The sequence below is a fragment of the Lissotriton vulgaris genome, chromosome 10 (assembly GCF_964263255.1).
Source record: "Lissotriton vulgaris chromosome 10, aLisVul1.2, whole genome shotgun sequence".
In the NCBI taxonomy this organism is placed as follows: domain Eukaryota; kingdom Metazoa; phylum Chordata; class Amphibia; order Caudata; family Salamandridae; genus Lissotriton; species Lissotriton vulgaris.
Window position 1 is genome coordinate 773,099,049 of NC_141698.1, and position 16,599 is coordinate 773,115,647.

The 16,599-nt window shown below is 39.2% G+C and overlaps 1 protein-coding gene across 1 annotated transcript in view; it reads right to left on the reverse strand.

Moving 5' to 3' along the window:
- SPMIP4 (sperm microtubule inner protein 4) overlaps positions 1-16,599 on the reverse strand; it is a 189,163-nt gene that overhangs the window by 116,249 nt on the left and 56,315 nt on the right. Inside the window, exon 3 of the mRNA XM_086941689.1 lies at positions 2,630-2,701. Coding sequence (XP_086797815.1) covers positions 2,630-2,701 — 72 coding nt within the window. The remainder of the gene's footprint in view (positions 1-2,629; positions 2,702-16,599) is intronic.

Genomic DNA, 16,599 nt, shown 5'->3' on the forward strand with positions numbered 1-16,599 from the left:
AGTTTAACACTGAGACTTCAGCTGCTCCAGAGTAGCCAAAGTGTTGGGGTGACAAACGCCAGAGCCACAGAGCTACCATAGATCTTGTGATCTGGACGGGGCCAGTAAATACTGATACCAGCCCCATTGTGATTAGCATGGGACTTGTAATGAGGTCTACATGTCTGACAGGAACACCGCTGCTATGAGCTAAATGTGGATTTCATCTTGTTTGTGCCCAGATGCTTATTTTGAAGGGGCCATTCAGTGCAGAGGTGTAAAGCAGTCTTTGCCTAGTGGTATATCTCTAAAAATCATCAACAGCAGGCATTCTAGAAGGTTCCTTTGTTTGATGATGACAAGTGGGTTTTGAGATTCAGTGTGACTTCATTCACTGGATGGCCCCTTTTCATAATTCAGCTGCGAGTTTGAGGCATGGCAGTTGTTTCACTGGTTGCAATAATCCGTTGCAAAGGTTCGGTTCTGAACATATTCTCTGTACTCTCTGAGGTCCTTATGTTCCAAACTGGAAAGGGAAAGCATCTTTCTTCAAAAATACCACATCCTCACTGATTAAATAAAGTACCAATGTAATTGTGTAAACCTGGGTGGCTGCTTTCTTTATTTGTCCATAGCCACGGCTTTCCATTTTTCACCTTTAATTAAACAAATAGCTACATTGGGTCCTGGGAATTTAAATTACACGGATCTATTACAAGGTTGTAGAGAGACAAAGGAGCTGGCAAATTCCTCTGCAATTTGCTATTACATTATGCATTCCATCTAAATGGGCCTTGGCTGAAATACCCTTCTAGTGCAACCTATGAGTGTGGAGTGTTCATGTATAGGAACTACAGACTATTTCACACACCAAGACATGCCTTTAGTAACCAAATGATTGAGCTCTATGTAAAATGAAACAGACTTTCTAACTGTCCCTTAGAGGAAAGTGAGGAAAGACTTTCACTGCTCTCCAAGTGTCACTGATGAAATAGATTTTCTAATACTGTGGCTTTGAGAGACCAGATTCACATAAACACACACATCCATGTGATACCCTGTAGAGTGTGGTCACAAAAAAGAAACACCACCAATCATGTCACCACCTTCTCTGCACCTCAAAAAGCTGCATGTACTTACTCTCAGCCATGCATTTCATTGGTGTGGTACTGTTACACAAAAAGTGCACTTTGCAGAGGTACATTTGATAACCACTAGTATAATAAAGCTGAAAATACTTATGAAGATTATCGATTCCATAGTACACACATACACAGTCACAGTTTTATCTTTGTCATGCCTCATTTTTTAAGCTTGAACTAATGTTCCCCCCACAAAGCTCAAAAGTATGATGCACGTTTTCTATCGAAAAGTCCTACAAGGACTCAACTAGATGGGGATCCAAGGGAATGCCCTCATGTGGATTGCATCCTTCCTAGCCAGAAGAACCCAGAGCGTCCGCCTCCCACCCTACTCTTCGGCCCAAAAAATTATAATCTGCGGTGCTCCTAAAGAGTCCTCACTGAGCCCTACCCTGTTCAATACATATACAGCCTCTTTGGCTATCTTGGTCAGAAGTTATTGTATAAACATCATACCATATGTTGACAACACTAAACATCATACCATATGTTGACAACACTCAGCTCATCCTTTCCCTATCATTTGACCCCACAAACATCAATGCCGACTTCCACATGTGCATGACCAGCGTAGCCAGCTGGATGCTAGACAACTGCCTCAAAGTCAACACTGAGAAAATAGAGGTACTCATCTTCGGGAGCAACACATTCCCATGGGACGACTCCTGGAAGGCAGCAGAACCGGGCCGCACAGCCACACCAACAGAATATGCAAGGAACCTCTGCATCATACTCAACAGCAAGGTCACCATGAAAAACAGATACACACAGTGTCCCCAGTCTGCTTTCTCACTCTTGAAAATCTTCAAGTGACTCCCCATTAGCATTAAATGCACCATCACTCATCACTAGCCGCCTGGGCTAAGGCAACACCCTACCTCACAGCTGCTCAACTGACTTCAGACCATTCAGAACACAGCAGCATGGCTCGACCTCAACCTCTGAGGAGGACCCACATCACCCCTCACATCAGAGCACCACACTAGCTCCCCATCCCCAAAAGGTGCCAATTTAAGATGCTAACCCATGCCTACAAGCTCTGCACAATGAAGGACCGGTCAACTTCAACCACAGGGTAAACTTCCACCAGCCCCTCAGACATCTGTTTTCCACCTCCCTCTTCCTCGCCCACACTCCCCACTTCCATCGAAGCAGGAGCGGTGTCTGCACCCTTTCCTACCTGATTGCCAAGATCTGCAATGGCCTCCTCCTCACCCTCTGGCTCATCCCCACCCTGCAGGAATTCAGAAATGGCTTAAAGACATGGCTGTTCGACTGACCACTCTCAGCAGCTGCATCATACCAGTGCCTGGATACCCTCACCGGTGATAAGCTGCGCTCTACAAATCCGTTGGATTCATTGATTAATTTAATATTGGATAACAGTTTGACAGATTAATGTAAAAATCATACCTGATGTTTGCACTGCCCTTAAGAAGCAATTGTTAGTTTAAATAATAGGATTACAAACTAATTACCGGACCGGTTGATCACTGAATGTAACTTACAGATCATCGCTTTGACGGACAGCACTTCGTTTCAGCTGGGTCAGGTCATAATACGATTCGACTGGAACACCCCTGCAATCACATTAAAGTCGAAACACTTGAAAATGGTCTGATTATCATGTGTAACAACAGTTAATTGATACATTTTACAGCATGACATAATTAGTACGGTCAGCACAATTCTACCAAGTGTAAATATAATATATGTGTATGCCTTGACTAATGACGTAACGGTGCAAACCTTCTCATGAAAAGCAACTGTAAACATTATTGTTTTAGTTTTCCTGGTCTGTGTTTTCAAAATTCCTGCTTTGAACAAAATCACTGCGCTCAATTCTGAAATAATTTGTGAATTCGCATTTTTATTCCTCAAAGGGAAAGTTGACTTGGGTCCGAAATTTAGGTAATATGGAGAGCTCCACGTTTTAAGAGCACCTGTATTTCATTCATGACAATACCCTCCTCCTCTGCTTTCTCCATGTAATTGGCCATCCACCCTTTGCCCTAAGACCCACTGTTACCCAGGTGTCACCAGATTACTCTGCATATTTTAGCAGGGTGCGCTACCCAAATCTCATCTCCAAAATGTACTTGAAAACAATGACTGGATACATTCTATTTAGTATCTGCATTCCACTTCCTATATATCCACATCTGATTTTCTTTCTTCCCTGATGATGAATTTCTCCCATTTTTCCCCCAAAGTGACCCACCCAAACCCCCCCTCACCCCTCATCCCTCCCCCACCCCCCTCTCCTCCCAATGAAGTAAGCTGGCTTAAGGCCTCTATGATAGTGTCTGGTAGTCGACCTCCCTCCCTCCGTCACCCTAATTCTAACTAGTATGCTCATGTGTTCATGTGCATTTTTCCCACCTAACATCATAATGTTCCCAGCTTTTTAGCACCCTACACAGCGATATTCACAATGCTTATATTACAAGGAATTAACTGGCAACACGAAATCAAAAGAAATAAAGAGAAAGATTTCAGATCAAAAGTTCATCAAGTCCCTACGAACGACATTCCTGATTTTAATGAGTCCATTTAAGCTCTAGCTTGTATTTCAGAGGTGAAAACACTGGTAGTGTTCCTATAAAAGATTTTAAGCCTTGCTGGATTCATTAAATATGCCTGTAATCCCATCTGTTGACATGGCTCTATCAGTTCTCGTAGTCGCCACTGCCTTTCCACCGTTGAATGACAGTAATCTGGAGTTGTGAAAAAGGACTGGGTATCATATGAGCGTTTCGAATTAGGCAGTGCCCGGGAGTATACCTCCTCTCTTAATAGAAAATTACCGAAGTATATTAAAATTGCTCTCGGCCTTGGGGTTCCACCTTGTGCTTTGGGCGGATTCTTCTTCACCATCATGGGAAATCGATGAACCCTCTGAATTTCCTTTTCCCACTCCCATTGGTTTAGCTCTGGAAATGCCCCTTTCATCAATTTTACTACATAGGCCTTGATATCGTCACCTTCAACCCCTTCCTCAATGCCCAAAACCCTCAGATTATTGCGGCGTTGCCGGTTTTCTAAATCTTCCAGCTTCCATTGGACATCTGTGAATTGTTTCTCGGGACCACTCATAGTTGTTGTATCTTTGTCCCAATGATCTTCTAAGGTGCTGACACGTTCCTCTAGCTGGGCCACCCTTGCATTTGTATCAGTACATATTTTAGCCACTTTCCTGATTGCGCCCTGCAGGTTCTTATTTGCCAGCCTATTCTTCTTACCCTCCGACTTAATATCTTCTTGAACCAGCTTAATTGATCCCAAAATAAGCTGTAGCGAGGAGGAATCTGATGTGGCCCCCCCATGTAGTGTCTGCTTAGGGTAGGTATTTCGTGTAGCCGAGTAATCCCATCTCACTTAGCACTTTCTAGAGACCGGGGGGCCTCGCAGTACCTGACCTTAAGGTTTACTATCTCGCTGCAGCTTTGCAATACATTAGAGGACTCTTAGGTGGGAACACAAATGACACCTGGAGAGGTAGTGCAGGGATCCCGGATATATATGAATTGTTGGTCCTAGATTCTAATAAGGGACTTTTCACATTTAAAGAATTAAATTACTATAAAAGAACGAAGTTAAAGATTTTGGGGGCTGCCATCTCAGTCTGGTCTGTGATTCGGAAAAAAATTAAACTTGGGAGAATAAATTTTTACACCCCTTTGTATATGAACGAGTCACTCCCAGAGGTGTTCCATGACCAGGTGATGAAACGGTGGGATAGTCTCGGGGTTGGGACAATAGGAGATTTAATGGATGAATCAGGCTTAATTACATTTGATAAGGCGCAGCAGTTATACGGTCTGGATCGGAGAGACTTTTTAAAATACTTGCAGATAAGATCAGTGTTACAAAGAAAGCAAGCGGGTAATTGCCCATTTAAAAGGGAGAACCTGATGGAGTATGTACGAGATGAGGATGGCTGTTCAATCTCACAACTTTATGGCGAAATATGCCAATATAATGATGATGACCGGGTAAAGGTATACGAGAAATGGAGAATTAAGCTAAATTTAGTCAAGAATGAGGGTGAAAAATCACTTATGCTTGGAAACACTATTTTAAAGGTGGCGAATCTGCAAGCACAGTATTATAAGACCATGTATGAACTCTATTACAAACCGTTTAGAATAGCCCGCTGGGGGGGAACTAGTGGGATATCTTGCCCAATATGCCAAAGCTTACAGTCAGATACGATACATATGTTCGCATCTTGTCCTAATTTAGACCCTTTTAAACAAGCATTAGAAAAGTTCCTTGAGGAGGAATTGGGGATCTCTATTAGCCTAACTAACGAGGTTATGGTCCTCGGGGTAGCAAGAGAGGGGCATAAGACACCTCATCAAGAATTTATTTTTATTGCAATGACCCTGAGCCGACTGTGTATTGCAACGTTATGGAAAGACCCTAACCCTCCGTCATTTCAACAATGGCTTTCAAAGCTGCTAGCTAGTTACACCTTGGAGAAAGCTCTGTATAAGAAAAAAGGCTGGAAGCTTGGCAAACGGGTCTGGGCACAGGACGAAGAATGGAAATTAAGGCTAGATGATTAATCATAAAAATAAAAGGGATGGCTGTCTTCATATGGATTGGATAATATGTTGCCTCCTTAATCTAAATGTTTCTTTTTTTTTTTCCTTTATAGTTCCTCCGATTTCCTTTTCCTGTATATTCCTTTATATTAGCCTTTGTATACTGCGGTATGTTTTTGTATCTCTAAAATGGAGAATATATGTTGTATTATACATACGCATTGAATTGATCAATTGTTGAAAGTTTAATATCTGATGATGAATAATAAAAAAAACAAAGAAAAAAAAAAGAAAACAATGACTGGAATTTATCATTTACCTACCAGTATAGTTTCAAAAGTATTGTCTTTCTTGATGTAGAATTATTCATAATAGGAAACAGGTTATGCAATCGAAAGTATAGAAAGAGCACATCCTGTAATGCTCTATTACATGCATCCAGCTGCCACCCTAAGTCTCAGATTAACTCAATCACCTTTGGTGAACTGGTCAGAGCCCGAAGAAACTGCAGTGAGGATGCAGAAATTGACATAACTCTGACAGATATAAAATCTAGATTCCTTAAGAGAGGATATAATGGACCTATTGTTACTAGAGCAGCAAAAGGAGCGTGGAACCTATCACGCGAGGATACATTGAGACCTAATCAGAATCATAAGATAACTTCTATCCCCAGTGATAGGTTGAGACTTGTGACAAACTATTACCCTAACACTGGTGAACTGTGTAATATCTTACATAAAAACTGGTATACCCTGACTTCGGACAAAATACTGGCTTCCTTCTTGACTGAACACCCAAGCATGACTTTTAGGAGAGGCCATACACTTGCTAACATGATTAGTCCCAGTTACCCATCACCATCCTGACAAGGCAATTGGCTTAGTTACCACATTAAGGGTTTTCACAAGTGTGGTCACTGCAATATATGTAGATTGGTGGAAGACAAAGTTACTTGTTTCAACTACAATAATCCAGGCAATGTTTTGATTCCCATGTATATTAATTGAGCAACAAGATTTGTTGTATATGTGATTGTGTATACATGTTCTAAAATATATGTGGGAAGCACTATAAGGCCCTTGAGAGACTGTATTGCTGAACACTATAGGGCACTCAAAAGTAATGACTATAAATACCCAATAGTCATGCACACCATGGATACGAGCACACAGGGGCATGTACATTAGTGTAAATTTCATGCTATAGATCACGTGAAAAGCAATATTTGTGTTGGGAACAGAGAATTGCAACTTAGTCGTTGTGATGCATCCTGGATAATGCAATAGCGTGCTGTGGAATAGGGGTTAAATATTGACACTGAAATTCAGTATTTTCTAGGGGATTAGACTATCCTGAAGTTTTACCCCTGTCTTTTTTTACCTCGGGCCTTAAATGTGACTGTCTGAGTCGTTATGAAACTGTTAATCATTGTTAACCTTACATGTTAACATGTATGAGTATCTTCTGCAACCACGATTGTATCATATCTATATGATGATTGTTAATAAAGGTGATTTTATGTATTGCATATATGTGAGACAAAGTTTGGCAGTACTTAAAATACTTAAAAACATACTATATCCGGCATTGTTCACATATTCTATTTACCTCTTATTCCTTTTGATATACTTCCTGGCTCTCCTCCTCTCCTATCGGGTCTACGGGATACTTTTCGGATACTTTATTAATGTATAGAATATTTTGGTATATTGACAGGTCCTACTTTGTCTTAGTGACATCTCTAGTACGTGACATGATGAGGATCTACTAGACAGAGCCTATTACTAAATGGCCGCCGTGTCCAGTGTGGACTGTACTTTACTTTGCCCTGATTATATGCTCGATTTTAATACCATTGTATAATATAGATTACTTGTTTACTATTATTGATAGATAGTTATGAGGCATGTGAATCTATTTTGCGGAACCTACTACAATATGGCTGCTGTGGCCAATCTGGACAGGAGTTTAATCCTTCTTTGGACATACGCCTCATTCTACCAATATAGTATGGTGTAGAGGGTGTATCATAGCACAATTATGAGATATTTATATTTTTTGTCATACACGAGCACTTATATGTTTATGCCCTCACTGTATTTGTACGTGATTTCTATATATAGGGGTTAATATTTGCTATGACCCAATAATGTTCTTAATTTTGATACATTTTAATGTTTTCCCCCTTTGATTTATGATTGATTCCTAATAATCTTTACGTATATTATTACCAAGCTATTGACTGGTTATTAGACTTGACCTATACTATTGTTTTTATGATTGCTATTTAGTTTCTGTTCAAAGATGGCTGTGTTTTTTACCTGATGGAAGTGCTAGAGCATTAGGTACGGAGGGCTACATATTGGACCTCCAATATAACGAGGGTGGCCCACACTGCTCGAACACGAGGAGTACTCTCCCAATTGGCACGGATGTTCTTGGATAAACATCAGTGTGTTGTGTGTGTGTACCCCATTGGTTCCTACTTGTTCTCTTAATGGAGCACTCTCCTTGCCAACCTATGTCGATTTACAACGATTATCAATGTCGTACTATATTTAGGTTCGCAGTTTAATAATGAACTGATATTTTATCTATGTGCTCATGTTTTAATAAACACATAGTTAATGGAGCCCTCTCCTTGCCAGTTTATGTTGATTTACAGCTAGTAGTGATGTTGCATTATACTCAGGTTTTAGTTTATATAATGAACTGATATTTTATCTATGTGCTTATGTTTTAATATACATGCATTTCCCTACTTGAAATGATCTGGGATGGTTTTTTAACCACTTGTATGTATGTATGTTATATTTGCATTTTTAATGTTGAGATGACTATTTCTTTTGAGTACCTGTTTTCTTTACGCTTGTAATTGTTTACTACCATCTCTAAGGGACTTTGACTCCCTGAATTCTTGACGGTTGTTATTTGGACTTAGGACCTTGTGTCTTCGGTTTCTACTGGACTCAGGCATTATAGTGCTCAACAGATCTAATATTGTTCTTGTGGACGGATCTCCATATACCGTTTGACTATGTTATTACGATCACTTTTCTGATACTTATTATCCTATTGTTTATTCAAAATAGAGGACCCTTATCACTTATTTTTTGGAGTGTTTTGGTCTGTGGAGCAAGACTTTGTCTTGGAACCACATCATATTGGTTCATGGTTTTATTCACTTATAGTTTTTTCTGCCTTCTCCCTTTCTCTTCTCCACTTTTCTTATATTATTTGTTCTATTATTTCTTTTTACTCACATGCATAGGGGACTTCAGCTTATGAAATCTATTTAGGTTTGGCTTACATGTGGTATAGTTATTATTATTAAGTGCTTATATTTAGATGTAAATCTTATTCTTCCTTTTTCCTGCATTTTCACTAACACAGTCACTCCACTGTTTCCCTTTTTCTCTCTTGCACACGTTAGTGGTTGGTGATGGAGAATAATGCTTTCAATCACTATGTAAAATAAAATATATATTCTCATGATGGTCTACTTAATGTCCACAGCCCTGAAGAAGTCGAGGTGTTAATGACCTATTGACAAAACACGTGTTGGCTTGTTGTCTTTAAGCTGTTTATCCAACTGCTCATCGCTTTGAACAATTGTACTGGACTGTCTTCTTTCTGAATATAACTAGAAATTATATTTACGAAAAACTCAATGTGGAGACTTAGACTACCATGTGGGCCTGAACTGAAATCTTGGATTAAAGTAGACTACTACTAGGACACCATTGTATAAATGATTATTTAAGTGCTCAGATTAGTATATTCATAATTTTTGCTCTTCTTTTGGAGGGCATTGTAGGATTGTGGATGGTAACCAATCCTTTCCTAGGAGCACCACTTATACTGTGTAGTTACTACATACTTCCCCCTAAATAAGAGTGCAGTGCGCTCACTTTTTGCTTTATACCTGGCTACCATACTTTTCTACGTACCAAAATTTAATTTGACCAAAATATTGTGGTCAAAATATCGTTAGTGGCAGAAATATGTTCTTGGACAGAATATCATGGGTAGGTATGTTGTTTTTTGATCTTTGTCATTCCTATTGATGTTTAAAATATAGTGTAGTATAATATTGTGGTATACAATTGTTTTAGGTAGTGGGAACATTGAATCCCACCCCCTTAAGCTATACATTTTTCTAGATTTATGTTGGACTGGAGCCCAACTCTCCTTTTAACAAACATGTTTAAAGGTTTGTATATAATAATGTATATTCTAGTATATTTTACTATTTTATTTTACTTTTATTAGCATGATTTTGTACTGTAGTTTGCTGTATTTCTTGTGTGTATGTTTCTGCTAATTATTAAATCGTTTTAAAAAAGGTGATATTTCATAGATTATTATTTAAAATATTGGCAATAGTTCATTCAAGTATGAATATATATTAACTGACTAAAAAGGATAAAGTAACGTTATAGTTAGGTGAGACTTTCAGTGACAAGTTAACATTTTAAAGGTACAAAACTACAGACATTCTCCAGTTATACTTATCCAAAGTAACTATGAGGCTCATTACGAGTTTAGTGGTCCGATGGACCACCAGACCTGCAGTGACGGTGCGGCTACCGCCTCACCGGCAGTCCGACGTCTTTGGCGGTTGGCCCGCCATGAGACAGCTGCCACCACCGAGCATCCCTTATCCCTCAGGGGTCTTGCCACTGTCTGAGTGATATATATATTTATATTCACTGAAGAAAGAAAGGTTAAGCTAACGAAAATATCAATGCAAATTTGCAATGAAATTATTGATGTGAAAACTATGCATGGCTAGGGCACGAATTATGGTTACCTTAGGGCACAAGACATATGGCCTGATTACAAGTTTGGCGGGCTTGGAGCGGGCCTGCTACCATATATATATAGATATATATGTGAATATTTATCAACAATTACAAACATTTATAATGTGGATTATTTTGTAATTAAGTGTATACAAGTTTATAATTATAAATTATTTAGAAAAAATATTTGATGTATTGTATATTGTAAAATGAAATAATTTGGGTTAAACATTCATATAATTTGTTTTATTGAATATATTTTCCACATTATTCTTTTAAAATTTGAAAGAAGTATTTGTATGTTTAATAACATGTATAAGTATTTTTTTTCTACAAAATGTATAAATATATATATTATATTTTTGAAATAACTAAACTGCATTTCGATAGCACTATTTAGAAATATACATAAATATACATATATATTATTATTACATGTTTGTATTTTTGTAATCTATATTTTTGTAGTACATATTTTAATTAGGAGTAATGTTACTTTTTCAAATGCAATACTTTTGGATTACATAACAATTTGTATAATGTATGCACCACTCTAAGGCTGAAAGGGTAATGCTATGACGTATGCTGGGTGCTCCCTTGTGTCTGGACAAAGCTGTGTCTCTCTGACAAGCTCCAATTAGAGGGAAACACATGTGTCAGGGACTGCTTTTATTCATTCCAGGCTGGTTTGGATGGTATTTTACTAATACAAAGCTGCACAAATAGCAAAGGACGTTGTCACTTTTCTAGCTTGGCATGGATGGAAGTATGATAATTCTATGCAAAAAAACTCTGATAGAAAACAGACATTTGAGGTGAGCAGTTTTAGAGTCTAGATGGTGTTATGAGTGCTCCATTTACGAGAGCTGCTCTCCACCTACAACTTGGTAACTATCCAGAGTTTCCTACTTCATTTTTTCATAATTTATGCAACAATAAGCCTGATAGTTGTTTTGATTTCTTATAATTTGGTACTATATATTTTTTTCTGTTGATGTTTTTGTAGTCTACATTGTTAGATTTTGCATTATCGGTATGTAAAGTTGATATTTTTTTATGCTGATATTCGGATATCGGTATTTTTTAATTACAATTTTTTGGGGGTCAATAATGTGACATTCATCTGTGGGCAAAGTTGGCCATTCTAAACTCTCTACTCACAAAACATGTAGGACTACCTCTCTTAGCCCTCCTGCTAACTAAGTGGTCCCTTTTTCCCAATAGAATTTGAGTTATCTCCTGATTTGTGTTCCATATGCGCAGACCTTGCATAAAATGTTCAATCACTCTTAATAGTTTTTCTGTCTTCGCTTCAATATAGTAATTCAGAGAAGAGATTGAAACTTCCTATGTTAAACAAGCATTTGCAGACTCAACATTGTGTGATCTGTGCAAATCACATAATCTCTGTACCTGGATGTGTGTAAAATGCGTTTGCGTGATCCCCATTTCTTTTACATGATCTGGTTGATAGTCTTCCAACCCAGCACATCAAAGCCAGCCATATTAATGTTGCCAAGGCATATTAAAATAGCTTTTTTTAAATCCTAATCATAGGCATGGTACATACATCTTCCAGCTTGGTTTGTGGCGCATTTCAATGTAAGCACGTCCTCCAAAAATGAGGCTGCTATTTTCACCTGAATGGAAAGGGAATGCTGATGCAATGGGGTGATGGAAAGTTGCACAGCCAAGAGGCTGGTCCTCAGCTTCAGAAACGTTTAAACGGAGGACTGCAAGCTACTGAAGAGTCTAGCTAGATTATCTTCTAGTTACTTGTGCATCTAGAAGATCTTGGTGGCCAGGGGAAGAGTTGGTCTGAACAAACCACACCCTGGACATTGGTGTGGGAGATTAGCCCACTGAGGGCAAAGATGAGGTGTCAGGATGGTTGTTAATGAATTGTGTTATGTATCATGCTTCAAGGTGGTTTACATGTGTAATTTCCATCTTTGAAATTCACTTTGAAATCATCCAAACTATGTAATAGACTACTTTCAACACTTAAGCTCACAAGAGACAAATTTACAAAATACGTTGTGTTGCCCAAAAGACAATAGACCATCATGCTAGATGCATCAAAAAGTATGCTGCAGTGAAAACATATAACAAAGAGGATAGCTTTCTATATACATGGTTGCACAGTTCATGTAGATCTTTGTAGTTGACAATAGTGTCCCTGCAGCAAATCAGTTTCTGGGCCTCATGGGAGTAGACATTTCTTCTGTTACTAGATGTCATGAAAATAGAGCCCAACACCTTCAGCATAGCCTGGTAAGGGTAGTGCTGGCCTGCTGGTGAAGAGTGAAGGTGCCAGGATGAACATTACCAGCCCTTCTGCTGAGTAGGTATTTGCTGCTCTTTATGTGAGGGAGTCCTGGACAGAGGATTGGGTCATAGAGCAGAAGCTGAAATTGATTACTGACTCCTATTACAGAGAATTATGGCAAACTGGTTGTATACATCGTGGTGGGCAGTATATATAACAGAAGAAACATTTGGAAAATATTGCAATGGGATGAGGGAGAGGAGAAGGATACAGAAGAGGAGAGGGGAGCTAAGACACTTTAAAAGGAGCAATGTTAATTTCCATAGGAAACTTTGCTCTCCGATGTACAAAAAACAGCTGAACAGAATTACACCAAATTTGGTAGACAGAATTTTACTCAAAAAAGGATGATTTTGTGATTTAGTGTTTAAAGGGGTGCTTCACACATGAAGTGGTTTAAAAGTAAAATATACTTACTGGACGCAGGGGCTTAATGATGTGGACAAACACTTTCAACCAGAGCTTCCACGATTCCCAGCGTATGCCTTATTAGGGCTTCCTAACCCACTGACACATCCCTTACGCTCCAGCAGAGGATGTCAAATAGCCATTGCACTGGGTTCCGCTGTGCAAAATATCCTCGCACATTGGCGTACCACCACTACCCCTTCCATTACGGGTTGGCCACACAGGATGTGGCATGTCCCGGGTATGGAAAAATTATCGCTCAACATGGCGGGGGAAGGGGACAAATATGAGGAGCTATGGCAACCATTCCGATCTCTTTTAATGACAGAATTCAGAGAAATCACTTGTCCAAGGTACCTTCGGTTGTTGAGGCTCACGGAGCCAAAGGAGGTCGGTCCTTAAGGCGAATACAGACAGAGAGACATAGTAGGCGGGAGTGGCAGGGAAGTTAAGGGTGGTAATGATCACTGGACGGGTGGGGAACGGGGGGGATGGATGGGGGACGGGAAGTTCTTACCTTTGATGTTTCACCTTTTTCTGCATATTAATGACTGTTTTTCATCAAGCCTGACCTTGCATGTTATATCGGGCCTATCCTAGGCTGTGTTCGCCTTTTTGCCATCTCTTAACAGCACCTAACAGATTGTACATGTGGTGAATGTTTTGTTTACTATGCACTGACCTTAATGAAAAGATTTAAACCTAAAAGTAAAATATATCCGAATGGTTTGTCCCACGTGAGTCCTATGGTTCCGATAATTTTCAAAAATGGGGATAGAAGAGATATTCTGTAAAGATTACAATGGGATGGAGGAGAGATCAAATTAGAGAGAGGATGAGGATATAGAAGAGGAGAATAACACTAAGAGGATTTTAAGAGGATTCATGTTAATTCCCGTAGGAAACTTTACTCTCCGATATATAAAAGATAGCTGAAAAGAATTACATCAAATTTGGTAGACATTTAGAACTTGAATCAGAAAGAATGCTTTTTGTGATTCGGTGTAAATCTGCCCAGTCGTTTAAAAAAAATTGTGTTTAAAGGGGTGCTCTGCACATGAAGGGGTTAAAAAGTTAGAAATATCTGGATGGTTGAGCCCACATGAGTACCACCATCCTGAACATTTTTTAAATGGGACCTTCTGATTGGTCCAGTCCCTCAGTGCCGAGCAATCTGATTGGCTGACTGGAACTGTGAAAAAATGTTGCAACTTGCTCCAATGCACTAAACATGTTTCAAAAATAGGGTATAAGTATGCAGGGTAGAGACACTCTACCTTGTACTTGTGAGGGGACCAAGAAAAACCCTATGCTAAGGTTGAGGTAATCTCTGTGGAAATGCCATCCAAGCTTTACCCCCATGGTAACACATTTCAAAACAAGCTTCACAGAGGAAGTTTGCACAGTACTGCAGTACCATGGGGACAGCAGCTTACATGTTGGGTAACACAGAAGTACATTGGTACCGGTACAAAATACAAAAAGAAAAAGTTGTTTGGCAGCCTGTGGGGGCTTGAGGGCAGGCCCTATAACCAACCACCCACTGCAGGGGTTGGCTGACAGTGGTGGGGTTCGGTGCATGGCCTGGTGGAGGCCAGGGTCTGCTACCAGCCCCAAGTTGTGCACAGCTAAAGGACATGCGGCCAAACCACAGCTGCACACAGATGATTGCCATTCGCAGTGGCGGATTGGCTGCCCACAGTGGGCTATATTCAGGGCCAGGCCAGAGACCAGGTCCTGCGGCAAACCCCCCCTGTGGACATCTGTAGGTGTGCTAGCCACCTATTGGGGGTTGAATGCACAGCCAGGGCTTTGGCTGTAGGTTGCCTAAAGGGTTTGAGTGTATGCTCCAGCTTGAATATGATTATAAAATCCCAGAAATGCACTGAAAAAACAAAGGTTAAAGCGATTTTATAGTGGTGTATGGTAATAAGATCTTAGCCAATGTTAAAAAAACAGAAATTAACTGAACAAAAAAATAAAAGTTATAAGTGACGTTATAGTTAGGTGTTGTAAAGAGATAAAAACTAACATTTAAAAACCCTCCAAAACATGGAAAAACACCAGTTATAGTTTACTGAGCTAACTATACTTGTGTCCCTGTCATGCACTGCTTATGACCTGATATATTACATTACACGACATGTTAAATTACATCATTGATGATATCACTGAAGACATGATAAATGACATCAGTGATAACACCATAGTCATATACAGCATAGAGTTCATGAAGAGGTCCATAGCATGGAAATAGAGTAAGCTCAGTGCTTCCCAAAATTGTTAGAACCACAACCCACTTTTTAGAACAAAAACTTTTGTGACCCACCTACCTTTAATGGACATGAGCCACAACAATTTTTAATGTAACTAAAGCAAAGTGTAATAGTGCACTGTCATTTATAGACAACACTTTTGCCATTGAAGTGGCCACTACTAATAAAACGATATTGCACACAAATGATACTGTGTGGAAATAGTCTTTCAATGAATATTTATCATTTGAGCATCACCAAGTAAGTTTTTTGGTTTGTTTTGATCCTTTTAAAATGTTGTTTCAATTACACTTTAACATTTTCAAATAAATATGCTTCATGTTTGCTTCCCTAACTGCTAAATGTGTACATTTAATTTACAGGTAATTACATTGTGTTGTGTGTTACAAAAAATGGCATCATATAGTCTTTTTTTTCATAATCTCTGTACCCCAGCAAGATTATCACATACATAGCTGCCAAGTTTTCAGATTGCTTAAAGTTATTTTTTTTTTTTTTTTTTTTTTACAAGTTACATTTTCATGGTTTCCGTGGACTTAGTAGTAATATTCTACCACCAAATAGTTGACAGTTTGAGTGGCACTTATCTGTAATTGTACGTAATATATTTAACGCCTTGCTCACGCAAAGTGCTTTCTCAGTCGTAGGCTTAGGCATCATAGCAGCATAAATATTTAAATCACTATTCCCTACTTCTTCAACCAGGATTCTTTACTGTTTCTCCCTTGTTATACACAGACATCTGCAGAGAGACTACATTAACCAAATGAGGTTTCACAATCCAAAATAGTGCAATTTCCACTCATAACTTGAACTTGCATCGTTCATTAAAGTTGGTGCATGTTTTTATATGTAAAATCCCAAGAAAAATGCAGAATTATTTCATCCTTTTTAACCACGTCTTTGCCACGCCGGTCCTCATGCTCTAAACCACAAACATGCTGCTGAGGCAGTTTAACACATAGTTACCAGCCCGGAAACATTCATGTCACCAAGCCGGGCTGGGTCCGTGATAAGCTGATAATGTACTGCTTTTAAGGATGGCTCTGCCCCTTGGTTTAACAGGGACCGAAGTGAGCGAGCAGCCAGGGACACACAACCCTTGTA